The sequence below is a fragment of the Mytilus galloprovincialis genome, chromosome 12, assembly GCF_965363235.1.
Source record: "Mytilus galloprovincialis chromosome 12, xbMytGall1.hap1.1, whole genome shotgun sequence".
Lineage (NCBI taxonomy): Eukaryota > Metazoa > Mollusca > Bivalvia > Mytilida > Mytilidae > Mytilus > Mytilus galloprovincialis.
Genome location: NC_134849.1, coordinates 80,564,580 through 80,589,231, shown reverse-complemented (window position 1 = coordinate 80,589,231; position 24,652 = coordinate 80,564,580). Strand labels below are relative to the sequence as shown.

General features: G+C 35.8%; 7 protein-coding genes across 7 annotated transcripts; all 7 read left to right on the top strand.

Annotated features, from left to right (window-relative positions):
• Positions 1–2,064: 2,064 nt before the first annotated feature.
• On the top strand, positions 2,065–2,764 carry LOC143053887 (histone H5-like). Its single transcript, XM_076226680.1, has one exon. The coding sequence runs from the start codon at positions 2,124–2,126 to the stop codon at positions 2,697–2,699; it is 576 nt and encodes a 191-aa protein (XP_076082795.1). The 5' UTR covers positions 2,065–2,123; the 3' UTR covers positions 2,700–2,764.
• Positions 2,765–5,736: 2,972 nt separating this feature from the next.
• Positions 5,737–6,436, top strand: LOC143053886 (histone H5-like). The gene has a single exon (XM_076226679.1). It carries the CDS (start codon positions 5,796–5,798, stop codon positions 6,369–6,371), a length of 576 nt encoding a protein of 191 aa, XP_076082794.1. The 5' UTR covers positions 5,737–5,795; the 3' UTR covers positions 6,372–6,436.
• Positions 6,437–9,408: 2,972 nt separating this feature from the next.
• On the top strand, positions 9,409–10,108 carry LOC143053885 (histone H5-like). The gene has a single exon (XM_076226678.1). It carries the CDS (start codon positions 9,468–9,470, stop codon positions 10,041–10,043), a length of 576 nt encoding a protein of 191 aa, XP_076082793.1. The 5' UTR covers positions 9,409–9,467; the 3' UTR covers positions 10,044–10,108.
• Positions 10,109–13,080: 2,972 nt separating this feature from the next.
• Positions 13,081–13,780, top strand: LOC143053884 (histone H5-like). The gene has a single exon (XM_076226677.1). The coding sequence runs from the start codon at positions 13,140–13,142 to the stop codon at positions 13,713–13,715; it is 576 nt and encodes a 191-aa protein (XP_076082792.1). The 5' UTR covers positions 13,081–13,139; the 3' UTR covers positions 13,716–13,780.
• A 2,972-nt stretch (positions 13,781–16,752) lies between these two features.
• On the top strand, positions 16,753–17,452 carry LOC143054981 (histone H5-like). The gene has a single exon (XM_076228091.1). It carries the CDS (start codon positions 16,812–16,814, stop codon positions 17,385–17,387), a length of 576 nt encoding a protein of 191 aa, XP_076084206.1. The 5' UTR covers positions 16,753–16,811; the 3' UTR covers positions 17,388–17,452.
• Positions 17,453–20,281: 2,829 nt separating this feature from the next.
• Positions 20,282–21,076, top strand: LOC143054980 (histone H5-like). Its single transcript, XM_076228090.1, has one exon. It carries the CDS (start codon positions 20,361–20,363, stop codon positions 20,934–20,936), a length of 576 nt encoding a protein of 191 aa, XP_076084205.1. The 5' UTR covers positions 20,282–20,360; the 3' UTR covers positions 20,937–21,076.
• Positions 21,077–23,926: 2,850 nt separating this feature from the next.
• On the top strand, positions 23,927–24,630 carry LOC143053883 (uncharacterized). The gene has a single exon (XM_076226675.1). It carries the CDS (start codon positions 24,021–24,023, stop codon positions 24,489–24,491), a length of 471 nt encoding a protein of 156 aa, XP_076082790.1. The 5' UTR covers positions 23,927–24,020; the 3' UTR covers positions 24,492–24,630.
• Positions 24,631–24,652: the final 22 nt, after the last annotated feature.

Genomic DNA, 24,652 nt, shown 5'->3' with positions numbered 1-24,652 from the left:
TTTCTATGTTTCTTTCAAATGGTTGTCCTGTGTTTTTTCTCTTCTTTTTTTCTCTCTGTTATTTAGTGTGTGACGACTTGACTGTATCTTTGCTATGTCATTTTAATCTGTCCACAGCACGCGAGGTGAATAAACCCGAAACAATACAATGACGTCACGCGTCACTACTGTGATGAACAGAAACAAGGATGGATGGACGGACAGTGGTACAAAAAGTAAGAAAAAGTTATTTCTCTGATAACAGGTATCGCGTGAATTGTAGGTTCACGGTATAGTATAGGTTTTTTCTCTCATTTTTGAAGATCATATATACAGTTGTCTATAATTGCTTACATCCACTGCATTTGAACTATGGTGGATAGTTGTCTCATTGGCAATCATACCACATCTCCTTATTTTCATATTGAAATGACAGCAACTTAACGACACACACAAACATAGCCTACTAGTATATACGTACATGGGAGACTGAGAAATTCTGTGCTTATTGGAAAAGGATTAAAAAAAAACTTTAAGGTATGCTATGACTAAGCTTTAAATATAAGGTAGATAGGGAGTAGGAAACACACATATTTGTTTTTTATTTGGCCTTAATGAAGAAGAAAACCACACACACAGCATATTAGATCTTGTACTAACATCCATTAAACGCTATGCTAATATGTCTTCAAAAGAGAACCCTATTTATTATTTTATTTTAATTTATTTTTTCTTCGTTTCAATCTTTGGTTTTTGATTCTTTTTACATTAAATCTGCTTATTACCGTTGCAATAGTTTACAAATATTTTTAGTCCAAATACAATTCATTGAAAATATATCCCCCCTTTTTTCTCCGGATTTTTTTTTTTGAAAAAGGGGGGGGGGGGGGGGGGGGGTCTGGAGGTTTAGTTCAATACAGTGGAAAAATGTTTTGCCAAAAGTCCAATGGTTCACACTGATGTGTTTTTGTCCTTCTCGGTCTTTTTAATCGTCCGTGTCACGGGATGCTGCTTCACCCTTTACCGGTTCTGGTTTCACTTGCATAGCTTATATAGGTATAATGCATATGTATAGCCAGAGTCTTCACTGTGACACACATTCCCCTTTTTGAGGGGAAATAAATGAACTTTTGTAATTGTCAATTAAGATACAAATGATATGTACCACTTTCGAATTATAAAACTACAAAAATCTTCGTGTTTTGTTTTTGTTTTGTTTGTATCGAAACTTTCAGGCGGCCAGGCCACTTTGAGCTCAGATCATCGGTTATTGATAATAAAATTAATTAAATATATTTTGTTGAAAAATATGGTATATTCTATAAGACATATTCGAGGTTTTGACTTGAAAGTGCGCAAATTGTACATGCAAATGGAAATAAAAGCGAAGACGCATCATACAAAACAGTTGTCCAGTGCCTCAGATCCACTGAAAACAAAGTCGCTCTCTGAAAAGTTCCCAACGCTAGATTAAATAAAAAGATGTTTTAAATTCGTATTCTAGATATTGGGTTTGTTCATTCGAATCTTGAATGTTTGCGAAATTTTGCTCGGGTTGAATAAAAATGTTATTTGAAGTTTTAGTAAAAATCTGCAATTAAACAATGGCGCGTGAACTTTTTGTGTGTTTCCCTCTAGCTGGAAACAAACTTATTACGAGGAGGAACATGCTTCCAGTGAATAAAAACGGAAAGAAACCTAAAGAGAAATGATTTTTCTTCCGCTGTACAATTTTACGACGATAGAATATGTGTGTAATGAGAAAAACTCGTAAATTTTCTGTCAACATACCTGCGAAGACAATTCAGTCGGTTCTACTTTAACTATTAATATCTTTTTACTGTGTACATCGAAAAATACACAGTTTATCTAACATGCAAGATTAATGACTGTTGAGCAATTTGGTATGCTATATGTGAATGTTTTTGATAGAATTATACTATAAATTATCATAAAAGTCTTCGAAGAAGCACATAATCATTTTACCGAGATCGCGTAATGGATTTTACAAGTTATTTTTAAGGGTGTCTTCGTCGAGGTCCGCGTTCGTCTGTTATAAATAAACGAGGCCTGGAATGGCGTTATTTTCAAATCGTTATTCGTAGTATAAACTTCGTAAAGGATAATATTTTGAATCATTCAAAATGGCAGACGCAACAGCAGCACCAGCAGTAGCACCAGCTAAATCACCAAAGAAAAAGGCAGCAGCCAAGCCAAAGAAGCCTTCCGCACATCCTAAATACAGCGAGATGATTGGAAAAGCCATCGCCGCTTTGAAAGAACGTGGAGGTTCCTCAAGGCAAGCAATTCTGAAGTACATCATGGCCAACTTCAACGTCGGAAAAGATGCCAAGTCAGTAAATGCTCATTTAAAACTTGCACTCAGAGCCGGAGTTAAGAACAACAGTTTGAAGCAGTCCAAGGGAACTGGAGCATCCGGATCTTTCAGAATTGGAGAGGCTAAAGTAGTTAAAAAGAAGCCAGCAAAGGCAAAGAAAGCAGCCAAACCTAAGGCCGCCAAGCCTAAGAAGGCAAAGAGCACACCCAAGAAGAAGAAGCCAGCAGCAAAGAAACCAGCTGGAGAGAAAAAGGCGGCCAAACCAAAGGCAAAAAAACCAGCAGCAAAGAAAGCAGCCAAGCCAAAGAAGCCAGCAGCCAAGTCACCAGCAAAAAAGAAGGCAGCCAAACCAAAAGCCAAGAAGACACCAAAGAAGAAGTAAACTGTTCCAGACTTCAGTCTGCAGAGGCTATTCAGCCACCAAAAGCCCTTTTAAGGGCTACCCAATTTATTCAAAAAGAATCTACAATTGTTGTACATTAGTTATCAAACTAAATCTAGCTGAGCCCTACCCTTTTCTTTACTTTTCTCTGAACTTTGCACTGGTCTATGAAATATTTTTTGGGGTCAAATTATTTCCATTGTTTGTTTTATTTCACTCCTTATGACTATACTATTTCTAACACCTAAGTATGCAGCTGTTTTTTGGATATTTTTTGTGTAGTTAGGCACCATTAAAATTATATCAGTGTATTTTCACGCACTTATTTGAACTGAATAGAACTTTTTCTATTCAGTTTTCGTTAGAGTGACAATCTACGAAAATAGGAAGTCATGCTAGGGTTTTATTGTGCTCTTTTTTTAGGGGGAAGGGGGTCAAAATCACACAGCTAACCTTCAACCGAAAAATCATTTTTGTCATTATGTGAGTTTTCCCATTTCTCTCTTCTTCTTCGTGTTCAACTTGACTGACATTTTTTGTTAGACTTTTTCTACACGTAAGCAAAGTCAAAGGTTGGCTCTCTAGTTCATATCAACTAGTCAATGGGGAGGTAACTCTAAAATTAAACTCAGTACTTTTTTCAGTCCTATATAAATAAACTGTTAAAATGTACACAATACAAAAGATGTATAACGTATCGTCAAAATCAGATTAGTAGCAAATGAATGCAGTGACGTTTGTCTGTTATTTGTTTATTTGTTTATTTATTATTTGTCAAAATTACTACAATAATATTGTGTATTAAAAGTTAGAAGGAAACTCTAAAGTACGGAGGTTTTTGTTCAACATTTAACAGTTCTGCAATTATTTTGTCATTTTATTACCTGCGATTTATTATGCAAATTTCACTATTCTCTACCTTTCGAATTTCATCTTTGTTTTACTCGTGTATAAAATAAATGCACCTACTTGTTTCTATGTTTCTTTCAAATGGTTGTCCTGTGTTTTTTCTCTTCTTTTTTTCTCTCTGTTATTTAGTGTGTGACGACTTGACTGTATCTTTGCTATGTCATTTTAATCTGTCCACAGCACGCGAGGTGAATAAACCCGAAACAATACAATGACGTCACGCGTCACTACTGTGATGAACAGAAACAAGGATGGATGGACGGACAGTGGTACAAAAAGTAAGAAAAAGTTATTTCTCTGATAACAGGTATCGCGTGAATTGTAGGTTCACGGTATAGTATAGGTTTTTTCTCTCATTTTTGAAGATCATATATACAGTTGTCTATAATTGCTTACATCCACTGCATTTGAACTATGGTGGATAGTTGTCTCATTGGCAATCATACCACATCTCCTTATTTTCATATTGAAATGACAGCAACTTAACGACACACACAAACATAGCCTACTAGTATATACGTACATGGGAGACTGAGAAATTCTGTGCTTATTGGAAAAGGATTAAAAAAAAACTTTAAGGTATGCTATGACTAAGCTTTAAATATAAGGTAGATAGGGAGTAGGAAACACACATATTTGTTTTTTATTTGGCCTTAATGAAGAAGAAAACCACACACACAGCATATTAGATCTTGTACTAACATCCATTAAACGCTATGCTAATATGTCTTCAAAAGAGAACCCTATTTATTATTTTATTTTAATTTATTTTTTCTTCGTTTCAATCTTTGGTTTTTGATTCTTTTTACATTAAATCTGCTTATTACCGTTGCAATAGTTTACAAATATTTTTAGTCCAAATACAATTCATTGAAAATATATCCCCCCTTTTTTCTCCGGATTTTTTTTTTTGAAAAAGGGGGGGAGGGGGGGGGGGGGGTCTGGAGGTTTAGTTCAATACAGTGGAAAAATGTTTTGCCAAAAGTCCAATGGTTCACACTGATGTGTTTTTGTCCTTCTCGGTCTTTTTAATCGTCCGTGTCACGGGATGCTGCTTCACCCTTTACCGGTTCTGGTTTCACTTGCATAGCTTATATAGGTATAATGCATATGTATAGCCAGAGTCTTCACTGTGACACACATTCCCCTTTTTGAGGGGAAATAAATGAACTTTTGTAATTGTCAATTAAGATACAAATGATATGTACCACTTTCGAATTATAAAACTACAAAAATCTTCGTGTTTTGTTTTTGTTTTGTTTGTATCGAAACTTTCAGGCGGCCAGGCCACTTTGAGCTCAGATCATCGGTTATTGATAATAAAATTAATTAAATATATTTTGTTGAAAAATATGGTATATTCTATAAGACATATTCGAGGTTTTGACTTGAAAGTGCGCAAATTGTACATGCAAATGGAAATAAAAGCGAAGACGCATCATACAAAACAGTTGTCCAGTGCCTCAGATCCACTGAAAACAAAGTCGCTCTCTGAAAAGTTCCCAACGCTAGATTAAATAAAAAGATGTTTTAAATTCGTATTCTAGATATTGGGTTTGTTCATTCGAATCTTGAATGTTTGCGAAATTTTGCTCGGGTTGAATAAAAATGTTATTTGAAGTTTTAGTAAAAATCTGCAATTAAACAATGGCGCGTGAACTTTTTGTGTGTTTCCCTCTAGCTGGAAACAAACTTATTACGAGGAGGAACATGCTTCCAGTGAATAAAAACGGAAAGAAACCTAAAGAGAAATGATTTTTCTTCCGCTGTACAATTTTACGACGATAGAATATGTGTGTAATGAGAAAAACTCGTAAATTTTCTGTCAACATACCTGCGAAGACAATTCAGTCGGTTCTACTTTAACTATTAATATCTTTTTACTGTGTACATCGAAAAATACACAGTTTATCTAACATGCAAGATTAATGACTGTTGAGCAATTTGGTATGCTATATGTGAATGTTTTTGATAGAATTATACTATAAATTATCATAAAAGTCTTCGAAGAAGCACATAATCATTTTACCGAGATCGCGTAATGGATTTTACAAGTTATTTTTAAGGGTGTCTTCGTCGAGGTCCGCGTTCGTCTGTTATAAATAAACGAGGCCTGGAATGGCGTTATTTTCAAATCGTTATTCGTAGTATAAACTTCGTAAAGGATAATATTTTGAATCATTCAAAATGGCAGACGCAACAGCAGCACCAGCAGTAGCACCAGCTAAATCACCAAAGAAAAAGGCAGCAGCCAAGCCAAAGAAGCCTTCCGCACATCCTAAATACAGCGAGATGATTGGAAAAGCCATCGCCGCTTTGAAAGAACGTGGAGGTTCCTCAAGGCAAGCAATTCTGAAGTACATCATGGCCAACTTCAACGTCGGAAAAGATGCCAAGTCAGTAAATGCTCATTTAAAACTTGCACTCAGAGCCGGAGTTAAGAACAACAGTTTGAAGCAGTCCAAGGGAACTGGAGCATCCGGATCTTTCAGAATTGGAGAGGCTAAAGTAGTTAAAAAGAAGCCAGCAAAGGCAAAGAAAGCAGCCAAACCTAAGGCCGCCAAGCCTAAGAAGGCAAAGAGCACACCCAAGAAGAAGAAGCCAGCAGCAAAGAAACCAGCTGGAGAGAAAAAGGCGGCCAAACCAAAGGCAAAAAAACCAGCAGCAAAGAAAGCAGCCAAGCCAAAGAAGCCAGCAGCCAAGTCACCAGCAAAAAAGAAGGCAGCCAAACCAAAAGCCAAGAAGACACCAAAGAAGAAGTAAACTGTTCCAGACTTCAGTCTGCAGAGGCTATTCAGCCACCAAAAGCCCTTTTAAGGGCTACCCAATTTATTCAAAAAGAATCTACAATTGTTGTACATTAGTTATCAAACTAAATCTAGCTGAGCCCTACCCTTTTCTTTACTTTTCTCTGAACTTTGCACTGGTCTATGAAATATTTTTTGGGGTCAAATTATTTCCATTGTTTGTTTTATTTCACTCCTTATGACTATACTATTTCTAACACCTAAGTATGCAGCTGTTTTTTGGATATTTTTTGTGTAGTTAGGCACCATTAAAATTATATCAGTGTATTTTCACGCACTTATTTGAACTGAATAGAACTTTTTCTATTCAGTTTTCGTTAGAGTGACAATCTACGAAAATAGGAAGTCATGCTAGGGTTTTATTGTGCTCTTTTTTTAGGGGGAAGGGGGTCAAAATCACACAGCTAACCTTCAACCGAAAAATCATTTTTGTCATTATGTGAGTTTTCCCATTTCTCTCTTCTTCTTCGTGTTCAACTTGACTGACATTTTTTGTTAGACTTTTTCTACACGTAAGCAAAGTCAAAGGTTGGCTCTCTAGTTCATATCAACTAGTCAATGGGGAGGTAACTCTAAAATTAAACTCAGTACTTTTTTCAGTCCTATATAAATAAACTGTTAAAATGTACACAATACAAAAGATGTATAACGTATCGTCAAAATCAGATTAGTAGCAAATGAATGCAGTGACGTTTGTCTGTTATTTGTTTATTTGTTTATTTATTATTTGTCAAAATTACTACAATAATATTGTGTATTAAAAGTTAGAAGGAAACTCTAAAGTACGGAGGTTTTTGTTCAACATTTAACAGTTCTGCAATTATTTTGTCATTTTATTACCTGCGATTTATTATGCAAATTTCACTATTCTCTACCTTTCGAATTTCATCTTTGTTTTACTCGTGTATAAAATAAATGCACCTACTTGTTTCTATGTTTCTTTCAAATGGTTGTCCTGTGTTTTTTCTCTTCTTTTTTTCTCTCTGTTATTTAGTGTGTGACGACTTGACTGTATCTTTGCTATGTCATTTTAATCTGTCCACAGCACGCGAGGTGAATAAACCCGAAACAATACAATGACGTCACGCGTCACTACTGTGATGAACAGAAACAAGGATGGATGGACGGACAGTGGTACAAAAAGTAAGAAAAAGTTATTTCTCTGATAACAGGTATCGCGTGAATTGTAGGTTCACGGTATAGTATAGGTTTTTTCTCTCATTTTTGAAGATCATATATACAGTTGTCTATAATTGCTTACATCCACTGCATTTGAACTATGGTGGATAGTTGTCTCATTGGCAATCATACCACATCTCCTTATTTTCATATTGAAATGACAGCAACTTAACGACACACACAAACATAGCCTACTAGTATATACGTACATGGGAGACTGAGAAATTCTGTGCTTATTGGAAAAGGATTAAAAAAAAACTTTAAGGTATGCTATGACTAAGCTTTAAATATAAGGTAGATAGGGAGTAGGAAACACACATATTTGTTTTTTATTTGGCCTTAATGAAGAAGAAAACCACACACACAGCATATTAGATCTTGTACTAACATCCATTAAACGCTATGCTAATATGTCTTCAAAAGAGAACCCTATTTATTATTTTATTTTAATTTATTTTTTCTTCGTTTCAATCTTTGGTTTTTGATTCTTTTTACATTAAATCTGCTTATTACCGTTGCAATAGTTTACAAATATTTTTAGTCCAAATACAATTCATTGAAAATATATCCCCCCTTTTTTCTCCGGATTTTTTTTTTTGAAAAAGGGGGGGAGGGGGGGGGGGGGGTCTGGAGGTTTAGTTCAATACAGTGGAAAAATGTTTTGCCAAAAGTCCAATGGTTCACACTGATGTGTTTTTGTCCTTCTCGGTCTTTTTAATCGTCCGTGTCACGGGATGCTGCTTCACCCTTTACCGGTTCTGGTTTCACTTGCATAGCTTATATAGGTATAATGCATATGTATAGCCAGAGTCTTCACTGTGACACACATTCCCCTTTTTGAGGGGAAATAAATGAACTTTTGTAATTGTCAATTAAGATACAAATGATATGTACCACTTTCGAATTATAAAACTACAAAAATCTTCGTGTTTTGTTTTTGTTTTGTTTGTATCGAAACTTTCAGGCGGCCAGGCCACTTTGAGCTCAGATCATCGGTTATTGATAATAAAATTAATTAAATATATTTTGTTGAAAAATATGGTATATTCTATAAGACATATTCGAGGTTTTGACTTGAAAGTGCGCAAATTGTACATGCAAATGGAAATAAAAGCGAAGACGCATCATACAAAACAGTTGTCCAGTGCCTCAGATCCACTGAAAACAAAGTCGCTCTCTGAAAAGTTCCCAACGCTAGATTAAATAAAAAGATGTTTTAAATTCGTATTCTAGATATTGGGTTTGTTCATTCGAATCTTGAATGTTTGCGAAATTTTGCTCGGGTTGAATAAAAATGTTATTTGAAGTTTTAGTAAAAATCTGCAATTAAACAATGGCGCGTGAACTTTTTGTGTGTTTCCCTCTAGCTGGAAACAAACTTATTACGAGGAGGAACATGCTTCCAGTGAATAAAAACGGAAAGAAACCTAAAGAGAAATGATTTTTCTTCCGCTGTACAATTTTACGACGATAGAATATGTGTGTAATGAGAAAAACTCGTAAATTTTCTGTCAACATACCTGCGAAGACAATTCAGTCGGTTCTACTTTAACTATTAATATCTTTTTACTGTGTACATCGAAAAATACACAGTTTATCTAACATGCAAGATTAATGACTGTTGAGCAATTTGGTATGCTATATGTGAATGTTTTTGATAGAATTATACTATAAATTATCATAAAAGTCTTCGAAGAAGCACATAATCATTTTACCGAGATCGCGTAATGGATTTTACAAGTTATTTTTAAGGGTGTCTTCGTCGAGGTCCGCGTTCGTCTGTTATAAATAAACGAGGCCTGGAATGGCGTTATTTTCAAATCGTTATTCGTAGTATAAACTTCGTAAAGGATAATATTTTGAATCATTCAAAATGGCAGACGCAACAGCAGCACCAGCAGTAGCACCAGCTAAATCACCAAAGAAAAAGGCAGCAGCCAAGCCAAAGAAGCCTTCCGCACATCCTAAATACAGCGAGATGATTGGAAAAGCCATCGCCGCTTTGAAAGAACGTGGAGGTTCCTCAAGGCAAGCAATTCTGAAGTACATCATGGCCAACTTCAACGTCGGAAAAGATGCCAAGTCAGTAAATGCTCATTTAAAACTTGCACTCAGAGCCGGAGTTAAGAACAACAGTTTGAAGCAGTCCAAGGGAACTGGAGCATCCGGATCTTTCAGAATTGGAGAGGCTAAAGTAGTTAAAAAGAAGCCAGCAAAGGCAAAGAAAGCAGCCAAACCTAAGGCCGCCAAGCCTAAGAAGGCAAAGAGCACACCCAAGAAGAAGAAGCCAGCAGCAAAGAAACCAGCTGGAGAGAAAAAGGCGGCCAAACCAAAGGCAAAAAAACCAGCAGCAAAGAAAGCAGCCAAGCCAAAGAAGCCAGCAGCCAAGTCACCAGCAAAAAAGAAGGCAGCCAAACCAAAAGCCAAGAAGACACCAAAGAAGAAGTAAACTGTTCCAGACTTCAGTCTGCAGAGGCTATTCAGCCACCAAAAGCCCTTTTAAGGGCTACCCAATTTATTCAAAAAGAATCTACAATTGTTGTACATTAGTTATCAAACTAAATCTAGCTGAGCCCTACCCTTTTCTTTACTTTTCTCTGAACTTTGCACTGGTCTATGAAATATTTTTTGGGGTCAAATTATTTCCATTGTTTGTTTTATTTCACTCCTTATGACTATACTATTTCTAACACCTAAGTATGCAGCTGTTTTTTGGATATTTTTTGTGTAGTTAGGCACCATTAAAATTATATCAGTGTATTTTCACGCACTTATTTGAACTGAATAGAACTTTTTCTATTCAGTTTTCGTTAGAGTGACAATCTACGAAAATAGGAAGTCATGCTAGGGTTTTATTGTGCTCTTTTTTTAGGGGGAAGGGGGTCAAAATCACACAGCTAACCTTCAACCGAAAAATCATTTTTGTCATTATGTGAGTTTTCCCATTTCTCTCTTCTTCTTCGTGTTCAACTTGACTGACATTTTTTGTTAGACTTTTTCTACACGTAAGCAAAGTCAAAGGTTGGCTCTCTAGTTCATATCAACTAGTCAATGGGGAGGTAACTCTAAAATTAAACTCAGTACTTTTTTCAGTCCTATATAAATAAACTGTTAAAATGTACACAATACAAAAGATGTATAACGTATCGTCAAAATCAGATTAGTAGCAAATGAATGCAGTGACGTTTGTCTGTTATTTGTTTATTTGTTTATTTATTATTTGTCAAAATTACTACAATAATATTGTGTATTAAAAGTTAGAAGGAAACTCTAAAGTACGGAGGTTTTTGTTCAACATTTAACAGTTCTGCAATTATTTTGTCATTTTATTACCTGCGATTTATTATGCAAATTTCACTATTCTCTACCTTTCGAATTTCATCTTTGTTTTACTCGTGTATAAAATAAATGCACCTACTTGTTTCTATGTTTCTTTCAAATGGTTGTCCTGTGTTTTTTCTCTTCTTTTTTTCTCTCTGTTATTTAGTGTGTGACGACTTGACTGTATCTTTGCTATGTCATTTTAATCTGTCCACAGCACGCGAGGTGAATAAACCCGAAACAATACAATGACGTCACGCGTCACTACTGTGATGAACAGAAACAAGGATGGATGGACGGACAGTGGTACAAAAAGTAAGAAAAAGTTATTTCTCTGATAACAGGTATCGCGTGAATTGTAGGTTCACGGTATAGTATAGGTTTTTTCTCTCATTTTTGAAGATCATATATACAGTTGTCTATAATTGCTTACATCCACTGCATTTGAACTATGGTGGATAGTTGTCTCATTGGCAATCATACCACATCTCCTTATTTTCATATTGAAATGACAGCAACTTAACGACACACACAAACATAGCCTACTAGTATATACGTACATGGGAGACTGAGAAATTCTGTGCTTATTGGAAAAGGATTAAAAAAAAACTTTAAGGTATGCTATGACTAAGCTTTAAATATAAGGTAGATAGGGAGTAGGAAACACACATATTTGTTTTTTATTTGGCCTTAATGAAGAAGAAAACCACACACACAGCATATTAGATCTTGTACTAACATCCATTAAACGCTATGCTAATATGTCTTCAAAAGAGAACCCTATTTATTATTTTATTTTAATTTATTTTTTCTTCGTTTCAATCTTTGGTTTTTGATTCTTTTTACATTAAATCTGCTTATTACCGTTGCAATAGTTTACAAATATTTTTAGTCCAAATACAATTCATTGAAAATATATCCCCCCTTTTTTCTCCGGATTTTTTTTTTTGAAAAAGGGGGGGAGGGGGGGGGGGGGGTCTGGAGGTTTAGTTCAATACAGTGGAAAAATGTTTTGCCAAAAGTCCAATGGTTCACACTGATGTGTTTTTGTCCTTCTCGGTCTTTTTAATCGTCCGTGTCACGGGATGCTGCTTCACCCTTTACCGGTTCTGGTTTCACTTGCATAGCTTATATAGGTATAATGCATATGTATAGCCAGAGTCTTCACTGTGACACACATTCCCCTTTTTGAGGGGAAATAAATGAACTTTTGTAATTGTCAATTAAGATACAAATGATATGTACCACTTTCGAATTATAAAACTACAAAAATCTTCGTGTTTTGTTTTTGTTTTGTTTGTATCGAAACTTTCAGGCGGCCAGGCCACTTTGAGCTCAGATCATCGGTTATTGATAATAAAATTAATTAAATATATTTTGTTGAAAAATATGGTATATTCTATAAGACATATTCGAGGTTTTGACTTGAAAGTGCGCAAATTGTACATGCAAATGGAAATAAAAGCGAAGACGCATCATACAAAACAGTTGTCCAGTGCCTCAGATCCACTGAAAACAAAGTCGCTCTCTGAAAAGTTCCCAACGCTAGATTAAATAAAAAGATGTTTTAAATTCGTATTCTAGATATTGGGTTTGTTCATTCGAATCTTGAATGTTTGCGAAATTTTGCTCGGGTTGAATAAAAATGTTATTTGAAGTTTTAGTAAAAATCTGCAATTAAACAATGGCGCGTGAACTTTTTGTGTGTTTCCCTCTAGCTGGAAACAAACTTATTACGAGGAGGAACATGCTTCCAGTGAATAAAAACGGAAAGAAACCTAAAGAGAAATGATTTTTCTTCCGCTGTACAATTTTACGACGATAGAATATGTGTGTAATGAGAAAAACTCGTAAATTTTCTGTCAACATACCTGCGAAGACAATTCAGTCGGTTCTACTTTAACTATTAATATCTTTTTACTGTGTACATCGAAAAATACACAGTTTATCTAACATGCAAGATTAATGACTGTTGAGCAATTTGGTATGCTATATGTGAATGTTTTTGATAGAATTATACTATAAATTATCATAAAAGTCTTCGAAGAAGCACATAATCATTTTACCGAGATCGCGTAATGGATTTTACAAGTTATTTTTAAGGGTGTCTTCGTCGAGGTCCGCGTTCGTCTGTTATAAATAAACGAGGCCTGGAATGGCGTTATTTTCAAATCGTTATTCGTAGTATAAACTTCGTAAAGGATAATATTTTGAATCATTCAAAATGGCAGACGCAACAGCAGCACCAGCAGTAGCACCAGCTAAATCACCAAAGAAAAAGGCAGCAGCCAAGCCAAAGAAGCCTTCCGCACATCCTAAATACAGCGAGATGATTGGAAAAGCCATCGCCGCTTTGAAAGAACGTGGAGGTTCCTCAAGGCAAGCAATTCTGAAGTACATCATGGCCAACTTCAACGTCGGAAAAGATGCCAAGTCAGTAAATGCTCATTTAAAACTTGCACTCAGAGCCGGAGTTAAGAACAACAGTTTGAAGCAGTCCAAGGGAACTGGAGCATCCGGATCTTTCAGAATTGGAGAGGCTAAAGTAGTTAAAAAGAAGCCAGCAAAGGCAAAGAAAGCAGCCAAACCTAAGGCCGCCAAGCCTAAGAAGGCAAAGAGCACACCCAAGAAGAAGAAGCCAGCAGCAAAGAAACCAGCTGGAGAGAAAAAGGCGGCCAAACCAAAGGCAAAAAAACCAGCAGCAAAGAAAGCAGCCAAGCCAAAGAAGCCAGCAGCCAAGTCACCAGCAAAAAAGAAGGCAGCCAAACCAAAAGCCAAGAAGACACCAAAGAAGAAGTAAACTGTTCCAGACTTCAGTCTGCAGAGGCTATTCAGCCACCAAAAGCCCTTTTAAGGGCTACCCAATTTATTCAAAAAGAATCTACAATTGTTGTACATTAGTTATCAAACTAAATCTAGCTGAGCCCTACCCTTTTCTTTACTTTTCTCTGAACTTTGCACTGGTCTATGAAATATTTTTTGGGGTCAAATTATTTCCATTGTTTGTTTTATTTCACTCCTTATGACTATACTATTTCTAACACCTAAGTATGCAGCTGTTTTTTGGATATTTTTTGTGTAGTTAGGCACCATTAAAATTATATCAGTGTATTTTCACGCACTTATTTGAACTGAATAGAACTTTTTCTATTCAGTTTTCGTTAGAGTGACAATCTACGAAAATAGGAAGTCATGCTAGGGTTTTATTGTGCTCTTTTTTTAGGGGGAAGGGGGTCAAAATCACACAGCTAACCTTCAACCGAAAAATCATTTTTGTCATTATGTGAGTTTTCCCATTTCTCTCTTCTTCTTCGTGTTCAACTTGACTGACATTTTTTGTTAGACTTTTTCTACACGTAAGCAAAGTCAAAGGTTGGCTCTCTAGTTCATATCAACTAGTCAATGGGGAGGTAACTCTAAAATTAAACTCAGTACTTTTTTCAGTCCTATATAAATAAACTGTTAAAATGTACACAATACAAAAGATGTATAACGTATCGTCAAAATCAGATTAGTAGCAAATGAATGCAGTGACGTTTGTCTGTTATTTGTTTATTTGTTTATTTATTATTTGTCAAAATTACTACAATAATATTGTGTATTAAAAGTTAGAAGGAAACTCTAAAGTACGGAGGTTTTTGTTCAACATTTAACAGTTCTGCAATTATTTTGTCATTTTATTACCTGCGATTTATTATGCAAATTTCACTATTCTCTACCTTTCGAATTTCATCTTTGTTTTACTCGTGTATAAAATAAATGCACCTACTTGTTTCTATGTTTCTTTCAAATGGTTGTCCTGTGTTTTTTCTCTTCTTTTTTTCTCTCTGTTATTTAGTGTGTGACGACTTGACTGTATCTTTGCTATGTCATTTTAATCTGTCCACAGCACGCGAGGTGAATAAACCCGAAACAATACAATGACGTCACGCGTCACTACTGTGATGAACAGAAACAAGGATGGATGGACGGACAGTGGTACAAAAAGTAAGAAAAAGTTATTTCTCTGATAACAGGTATCGCGTGAATTGTAGGTTCACGGTATAGTATAGGTTTTTTCTCTCATTTTTGAAGATCATATATACAGTTGTCTATAATTGCTTACATCCACTGCATTTGAACTATGGTGGATAGTTGTCTCATTGGCAATCATACCACATCTCCTTATTTTCATATTGAAATGACAGCAACTTAACGACACACACAAACATAGCCTACTAGTATATACGTACATGGGAGACTGAGAAATTCTGTGCTTATTGGAAAAGGATTAAAAAAAAACTTTAAGGTATGCTATGACTAAGCTTTAAATATAAGGTAGATAGGGAGTAGGAAACACACATATTTGTTTTTTATTTGGCCTTAATGAAGAAGAAAACCACACACACAGCATATTAGATCTTGTACTAACATCCATTAAACGCTATGCTAATATGTCTTCAAAAGAGAACCCTATTTATTATTTTATTTTAATTTATTTTTTCTTCGTTTCAATCTTTGGTTTTTGATTCTTTTTACATTAAATCTGCTTATTACCGTTGCAATAGTTTACAAATATTTTTAGTCCAAATACAATTCATTGAAAATATATCCCCCCTTTTTTCTCCGGATTTTTTTTTTTGAAAAAGGGGGGGAGGGGGGGGGGGGGGTCTGGAGGTTTAGTTCAATACAGTGGAAAAATGTTTTGCCAAAAGTCCAATGGTTCACACTGATGTGTTTTTGTCCTTCTCGGTCTTTTTAATCGTCCGTGTCACGGGATGCTGCTTCACCCTTTACCGGTTCTGGTTTCACTTGCATAGCTTATATAGGTATAATGCATATGTATAGCCAGAGTCTTCACTGTGACACACATTCCCCTTTTTGAGGGGAAATAAATGAACTTTTGTAATTGTCAATTAAGATACAAATGATATGTACCACTTTCGAATTATAAAACTACAAAAATCTTCGTGTTTTGTTTTTGTTTTGTTTGTATCGAAACTTTCAGGCGGCCAGGCCACTTTGAGCTCAGATCATCGGTTATTGATAATAAAATTAATTAAATATATTTTGTTGAAAAATATGGTATATTCTATAAGACATATTCGAGGTTTTGACTTGAAAGTGCGCAAATTGTACATGCAAATGGAAATAAAAGCGAAGACGCATCATACAAAACAGTTGTCCAGTGCCTCAGATCCACTGAAAACAAAGTCGCTCTCTGAAAAGTTCCCAACGCTAGATTAAATAAAAAGATGTTTTAAATTCGTATTCTAGATATTGGGTTTGTTCATTCGAATCTTGAATGTTTGCGAAATTTTGCTCGGGTTGAATAAAAATGTTATTTGAAGTTTTAGTAAAAATCTGCAATTAAACAATGGCGCGTGAACTTTTTGTGTGTTTCCCTCTAGCTGGAAACAAACTTATTACGAGGAGGAACATGCTTCCAGTGAATAAAAACGGAAAGAAACCTAAAGAGAAATGATTTTTCTTCCGCTGTACAATTTTACGACGATAGAATATGTGTGTAATGAGAAAAACTCGTAAATTTTCTGTCAACATACCTGCGAAGACAATTCAGTCGGTTCTACTTTAACTATTAATATCTTTTTACTGTGTACATCGAAAAATACACAGTTTATCTAACATGCAAGATTAATGACTGTTGAGCAATTTGGTATGCTATATGTGAATGTTTTTGATAGAATTATACTATAAATTATCATAAAAGTCTTCGAAGAAGCACATAATCATTTTACCGAGATCGCGTAATGGATTTTACAAGTTATTTTTAAGGGTGTCTTCGTCGAGGTCCGCGTTCGTCTGTTATAAATAAACGAGGCCTGGAATGGCGTTATTTTCAAATCGTTATTCGTAGTATAAACTTCGTAAAGGATAATATTTTGAATCATTCAAAATGGCAGACGCAACAGCAGCACCAGCAGTAGCACCAGCTAAATCACCAAAGAAAAAGGCAGCAGCCAAGCCAAAGAAGCCTTCCGCACATCCTAAATACAGCGAGATGATTGGAAAAGCCATCGCCGCTTTGAAAGAACGTGGAGGTTCCTCAAGGCAAGCAATTCTGAAGTACATCATGGCCAACTTCAACGTCGGAAAAGATGCCAAGTCAGTAAATGCTCATTTAAAACTTGCACTCAGAGCCGGAGTTAAGAACAACAGTTTGAAGCAGTCCAAGGGAACTGGAGCATCCGGATCTTTCAGAATTGGAGAGGCTAAAGTAGTTAAAAAGAAGCCAGCAAAGGCAAAGAAAGCAGCCAAACCTAAGGCCGCCAAGCCTAAGAAGGCAAAGAGCACACCCAAGAAGAAGAAGCCAGCAGCAAAGAAACCAGCTGGAGAGAAAAAGGCGGCCAAACCAAAGGCAAAAAAACCAGCAGCAAAGAAAGCAGCCAAGCCAAAGAAGCCAGCAGCCAAGTCACCAGCAAAAAAGAAGGCAGCCAAACCAAAAGCCAAGAAGACACCAAAGAAGAAGTAAACTGTTCCAGACTTCAGTCTGCAGAGGCTATTCAGCCACCAAAAGCCCTTTTAAGGGCTACCCAATTTATTCAAAAAGAATCTACAATTGTTGTACATTAGTTATCAAACTAAATCTAGCTGAGCCCTACCCTTTTCTTTACTTTTCTCTGAACTTTGCACTGGTCTATGAAATATTTTTTGGGGTCAAATTATTTCCATTGTTTGTTTTATTTCACTCCTTATGACTATACTATTTCTAACACCTAAGTATGCAGCTGTTTTTTGGATATTTTTTGTGTAGTTAGGCACCATTAAAATTATATCAGTGTATTTTCACGCACTTATTTGAACTGAATAGAACTTTTTCTATTCAGTTTTCGTTAGAGTGACAATCTACGAAAATAGGAAGTCATGCTAGGGTTTTATTGTGCTCTTTTTTTAGGGGGAAGGGGGTCAAAATCACACAGCTAACCTTCAACCGAAAAATCATTTTTGTCATTATGTGAGTTTTCCCATTTCTCTCTTCTTCTTCGTGTTCAACTTGACTGACATTTTTTGTTAGACTTTTTCTACACGTAAGCAAAGTCAAAGGTTGGCTCTCTAGTTCATATCAACTAGTCAATGGGGAGGTAACTCTAAAATTAAACTCAGTACTTTTTTCAGTCCTATATAAATAAACTGTTAAAATGTACACAATACAAAAGATGTATAACGTATCGTCAAAATCAGATTAGTAGCAAATGAATGCAGTGACGTTTGTCTGTTATTTGTTTATTTGTTTATTTATTATTTGTCAAAATTACTACAATAATATTGTGTATTAAAAGTTAGAAGGAAACTCTAAAGTACGGAGGTTTTTGTTCAACATTTAACAGTTCTGCAATTATTTTGTCATTTTATTACCTGCGATTTATTATGCAAATTTCACTATTCTCTACCTTTCGAATTTCACCTTTGTTTTACTCGTGTATAAAATAAATGCACCTACTTGTTTCTATGTTTCTTTCAAATGGTTGTCCTGTGATTTTTCTCTTTTTTTTTCTCTCTGTTATTTAGTGTGTGACGACTTGACTGTATCTTTGCTATGTCGTTTTAATCTGTCGACAGCACGCGAGGTGAATAAACCCGAAACAATACAGTGACGTCACATGTGACTACTGTGATGAACAAAAACAAGGATGGATGGACGGACAGTGGTACAAAAGTAAGAAAAAGTTATTTCTCTGATAACAGGTATCGCGTGAATTGTATAGGTTCACGGTATAGGTTTTTCTCTCTCATTTTTGAAGATCATCTATACAGTTGTCTATAATTGCTTACATCCACTTCATTTGAACTATGGTGGATAGTTGTCTCATTGGCAATCATACCACAAGTCCTTCCTTATTTTCATATTGAAATGACAGCACCTTAATTAACGACACACACACAAACATAGCCTACTAGTATATACGTACATGGGAGACTGAGAAAATCTGTGCTTATTGGAAAATGATAAAAAAAAAAAAAAAAAAAAAATCTTTAAGGTATGCTATGACTAAGCTTAAAATATAAGGTAGATAGGGAGTAGGAAACACACATATTCTTTTTTATTTGGCCTTAATGAAGAAGAAAACCACACACAGCATATTACATCTTGTACTAACATCCATTAAACGCTATGCTAATATGTCTTCAAAAGAGAACCCTATTATATATCCCCCCTTTTTTCTCCGGATTTTGTTTTTTTGGAAAAAGGGGAAGGGGGCGGGCGGTTTAGTTAAATACAGTGGGAAAATGTTTTGCCCAAAGTCCAATGGTTCACACTGATGTGTTTTTGTCCTTCCGTCTCTTTTTAATCGTCCGTGTCACGGGATGCTGCTTCACCCGTTACCGGTTCTGGGTTCACTTGCATAGCTTATATAGGTATAATGCATATGTATAGCTAGAGTCTTCACTGTGACACACTTTCCCCTTTTTGAGGGGAAATAAATGAACTTTTGTAATTGTCAATTAAGATACAAATGATATGTACCACTTTCGAATTATAAAACTACAAAAATCTTCGTGTTTTGTTTTTGTTTGTATCGAAACTTTCAGGCGACCAGGCCACTAGCTTTGAGCTCTGATCATCGGTTATTGATAATAAAATTAATTAAATATATTTTTTTGAAAAATATGGTATATTCTATAAGACATATTCGAGTTTTTGACTTGAAAGTGCGCAAATTGTACATGCAAATGGAAATAAAAGCGAATACGCATCATACAGAACAGTTGTCCAGTGCCTGAGATCCACTGAAAACAAAGTCGCTCTCTGAAAAGTTCCCAACGCTAAATTAAATAAAAAGATGTTTCAAATTCGTATTCTAGATATTGGGTTTGTTCATTCGAATCTTGAATGTTTGCGAAATTTCGCTCGGGTTGAATAAAAATGTTATTTGAAGTTTTAGTAAAAATCTGCAATTAAACAATGGCGCGTGAACTTTTTGTGTGTTTCCCTCTAGCTGGAAACAAACTTATTACGAGGAGGAACATGCTTCCAGTGAATAAAAACGGAAAGAAACCTAGAGAGAAATGATTTTTCTTCCGCTGTACAATTTTACGACGATAGAATATTTGTGTAATGAGAAAAACTCGTAAATTTTCTGTCAACATACCTGCGAAGACAATTCAGTCGGTTCTACTTTAACTATTAATATCTTTTTACTGTGTACATCGAAAAATACACAGTTTATCTAACATGCAAGATTAATGACTGTTGAGCAATTTGGTATGCTATATGTGAATGTTTTTGATAGAATTATACTATAAATTATCATAAAAGTCTTCGAAGAAGCACATAATCATTTTACCGAGATCGCGTAATGGATTTTACAAGTTATTTTTAAGGGTGTCTTCGTCGAGGTCCGCGTTCGTCTGTTATAAATAAACGAGGCCTGGAATGGCGTTATTTTCAAATCGTTATTCGTAGTATAAACTTCGTAAAGGATAATATTTTGAATCATTCAAAATGGCAGACGCAACAGCAGCACCAGCAGTAGCACCAGCTAAATCACCAAAGAAAAAGGCAGCAGCCAAGCCAAAGAAGCCTTCCGCACATCCTAAATACAGCGAGATGATTGGAAAAGCCATCGCCGCTTTGAAAGAACGTGGAGGTTCCTCAAGGCAAGCAATTCTGAAGTACATCATGGCCAACTTCAACGTCGGAAAAGATGCCAAGTCAGTAAATGCTCATTTAAAACTTGCACTCAGAGCCGGAGTTAAGAACAACAGTTTGAAGCAGTCCAAGGGAACTGGAGCATCCGGCTCTTTCAGAATTGGAGAGTCTAAAGTGGTTAAAAAGAAGCCAGCAAAGGCAAAAAAAGCAGCCAAACCTAAGGCCGCCAAGCCTAAGAAGGCAAAGACCACACCCAAGAAAAAGAAACCAGCAGCAAAGAAACCAGCGGGAGAGAAAAAGGCGGCCAAACCAAAAGCAAAAAAACCAGCAGCAAAGAAAGCAGCCAAGCCAAAGAAGCCAGCAGCCAAGTCACCAGCCAAAAAGAAGGCAGCCAAACCAAAAGCCAAGAAGACACCAAAGAAGAAGTAAACTGTTCCAGACTTCAGTCTGCAGAGGCTATTCAGCCACCAAAAGCCCTTTTAAGGGCTACCCAATTTATTCAAAAAGAATCTACAATTGTTGTACATTAGTTATCAAACTAAATCTAGCTGAGCCCTACCCTTTTCTTTACTTTTCTCTGAACTTTGCACTGGTCTCTGAAATATTTTTTTGGGTCAAATTATTTTCATTGTTTGTTTTATTTCACTCCTTATGACTATACTATTTCTAACACCTAAGTATGCAGCTGTTTTTTGGATATTTTTTGTGTAGTTAGGCACCATTAAAGTTATATCAGTGTATTTTCACGCACTTGTTAGAACTGAATAAAACTTTTTTTAATCAGTTTTCGTTAGAATGACAATCTACGGAAATAGGAAGTCATGCTAGGGTTTTATTGTGCTCTTTTTTTTAGGGGGAAGGGGGTCAAAATCACACAGCTAACCTTCAACCGAAAAATCATTTTTGTCATTATATGAGTTTTTCCATTTCTCTCTTTTTCTTCGTGTTCAACTTGACTGACATTTTTAGTTGGACTTTTTCTACACGTATGCAAAGTAAAAGGTTGGGTCACTATTTCATATCAACTAGTCAATGGGGAGGTAACTCTGAAATTAAACTCAGTACTTTTTTTCAGTACTATATAAATAAACTGTTAAAATGTACACAATACAAAAGTTGTATAACGTATCGTCAAAATCAGATTAGTAGCAAATGAATGCAGTGACGTTTGTCTGTTATTTATTTATTTTTTTATTTATTATTTGTCAAAATTACTACAATAATATTGTGTATTAAAAGTAAGAAGGAAACTCTAAAGTACGGAGGAGGTTTTTGTTCAACATTTAACAGTTCTGCAATTATTTTGTCATTTTATTACCTGCGATTTATTATGCAAATTTCACTATTCTCTACCTTTCGAATTTCACCTTTGTTTTACTCGTGTATAAAATAAAAGCACCTACTTGTTTCTATGTTTCTTTCAAATGGTTGTCCTGTGATTTTTCTCTTTTTTTTTCTCTCTGTTATTTAGTGTGTGACGACTTGACTGTATCTTTGCTATGTCGTTTTAATCTGTCGACAGCACGCGAGGTGAATAAACCCGAAACAATACAGTGACGTCACATGTGACTACTGTGATGAACAAAAACAAGGATGGATGGACGGACAGTGGTACAAAAGTAAGAAAAAGTTATTTCTCTGATAACAGGTATCGCGTGAATTGTATAGGTTCACGGTATAGGTTTTTCTCTCTCATTTTTGAAGATCATCTATACAGTTGTCTATAATTGCTTACATCCACTTCATTTGAACTATGGTGGATAGTTGTCTCATTGGCAATCATACCACATCTCCTTCCTTATTTTCATATTGAAATGACAGCACCTTAATTAACGACACACACACAAACATAGCCTACTAGTATATACGTACATGGGAGACTGAGAAAATCTGTGCTTATTGGAAAATGATAAAAAAAAAAAAAAAAAAAAAAATCTTTAAGGTATGCTATGACTAAGCTTAAAATATAAGGTAGATAGGGAGTAGGAAACACACATATTCTTTTTTATTTGGCCTTAATGAAGAAGAAAACCACACACAGCATATTACATCTTGTACTAACATCCATTAAACGCTATGCTAATATGTCTTCAAAAGAGAACCCTATTATATATCCCCCCTTTTTTCTCCGGATTTTGTTTTTTTGGAAAAAGGGGAAGGGGGCGGGCGGTTTAGTTAAATACAGTGGGAAAATGTTTTGCCCAAAGTCCAATGGTTCACACTGATGTGTTTTTGTCCTTCCGTCTCTTTTTAATCGTCCGTGTCACGGGATGCTGCTTCACCCGTTACCGGTTCTGGGTTCACCTGCATAGCTTATATAGGTATAATGCATATGTATAGCTAGAGTCTTCACTGTGACACACTTTCCCCTTTTTGAGGGGAAATAAATGAACTTTTGTAATTGTCAATTAAGATACAAATGATATGTACCACTTTCGAATTATAAAACTACAAAAATCTTCGTGTTTTGTTTTTGTTTGTATCGAAACTTTCAGGCGGCCAGGCCACTAGCTTTGAGCTCTGATCATCGGTTATTGATAATAAAATTAATTAAATATATTTTTTTGAAAAATATGGTATATTCTATAAGACATATTCGAGTTTTTGACTTGAAAGTGCGCAAATTGTACATGCAAATGGAAATAAAAGCGAATACGCATCATACAGAACAGTTGTCCAGTGCCTGAGATCCACTGAAAACAAAGTCGCTCTCTGAAAAGTTCCCAACGCTAAATTAAATAAAAAGATGTTTCAAATTCGTATTCTAGATATTGGGTTTGTTCATTCGAATCTTGAATGTTTGCGAAATTTCGCTCGGGTTGAATAAAAATGTTATTTGAAGTTTTAGTAAAAATCTGCAATTAAACAATGGCGCGTGAACTTTTTGTGTGTTTCCCTCTAGCTGGAAACAAACTTATTACGAGGAGGAACATGCTTCCAGTGAATAAAAACGGAAAGAAACCTAGAGAGAAATGATTTTTCTTCCGCTGTACAATTTTACGACGATAGAATATTTGTGTAATGAGAAAAACTCGTAAATTTTCTGTCAACATACCTGCGAAGACAATTCAGTCGGTTCTACTTTAACTATTAATATCTTTTTACTGTGTACATCGAAAAATACACAGTTTATCTAACATGCAAGATTAATGACTGTTGAGCAATTTGGTATGCTATATGTGAATGTTTTTGATAGAATTATACTATAAATTATCATAAAAGTCTTCGAAGAAGCACATAATCATTTTACCGAGATCGCGTAATGGATTTTACAAGTTATTTTTAAGGGTGTCTTCGTCGAGGTCCGCGTTCGTCTGTTATAAATAAACGAGGCCTGGAATGGCGTTATTTTCAAATCGTTATTCGTAGTATAAACTTCGTAAAGGATAATATTTTGAATCATTCAAAATGGTAGACGCAACAGCAGCACCAGCAGTAGCACCAGCTAAATCACCAAAGAAAAAGGCAGCAGCCAAGCCAAAGAAGCCTTCCGCACATCCTAAATACAGCGAGATGATTGGAAAAGCCATCGCCGCTTTGAAAGAACGTGGAGGTTCCTCAAGGCAAGCAATTCTGAAGTACATCATGGCCAACTTCAACGTCGGAAAAGATGCCAAGTCAGTAAATGCTCATTTAAAACTTGCACTCAGAGCCGGAGTTAAGAACAACAGTTTGAAGCAGTCCAAGGGAACTGGAGCATCCGGCTCTTTCAGAATTGGAGAGGCTAAAGTGGTTAAAAAGAAGCCAGCAAAGGCAAAAAAAGCAGCCAAACCTAAGGCCGCCAAGCCTAAGAAGGCAAAGACCACACCCAAGAAAAAGAAGCCAGCAGCAAAGAAACCAGCGGGAGAGAAAAAGGCGGCCAAACCAAAAGCAAAAAAACCAGCAGCAAAGAAAGCAGCCAAGCCAAAGAAGCCAGCAGCCAAGTCACCAGCCAAAAAGAAGGCAGCCAAACCAAAAGCCAAGAAGACACCAAAGAAGAAGTAAACTGTTCCAGACTTCAGTCTGCAGAGGCTATTCAGCCACCAAAAGCCCTTTTAAGGGCTACCCAATTTATTCAAAAAGAATCTACAATTGTTGTACATTAGTTATCAAACTAAATCTAGCTGAGCCCTACCCTTTTCTTTACTTTTCTCTGAACTTTGCAC

Coding starts and splice junctions, on each gene's coding strand:
- LOC143053887 (XM_076226680.1), top strand. CDS start 2,124: ATGGCAGACGCAACAGCAGCACCAGCAGTAGCACCAGCTAAATCACCA.
- LOC143053886 (XM_076226679.1), top strand. CDS start 5,796: ATGGCAGACGCAACAGCAGCACCAGCAGTAGCACCAGCTAAATCACCA.
- LOC143053885 (XM_076226678.1), top strand. CDS start 9,468: ATGGCAGACGCAACAGCAGCACCAGCAGTAGCACCAGCTAAATCACCA.
- LOC143053884 (XM_076226677.1), top strand. CDS start 13,140: ATGGCAGACGCAACAGCAGCACCAGCAGTAGCACCAGCTAAATCACCA.
- LOC143054981 (XM_076228091.1), top strand. CDS start 16,812: ATGGCAGACGCAACAGCAGCACCAGCAGTAGCACCAGCTAAATCACCA.
- LOC143054980 (XM_076228090.1), top strand. CDS start 20,361: ATGGCAGACGCAACAGCAGCACCAGCAGTAGCACCAGCTAAATCACCA.
- LOC143053883 (XM_076226675.1), top strand. CDS start 24,021: ATGATTGGAAAAGCCATCGCCGCTTTGAAAGAACGTGGAGGTTCCTCA.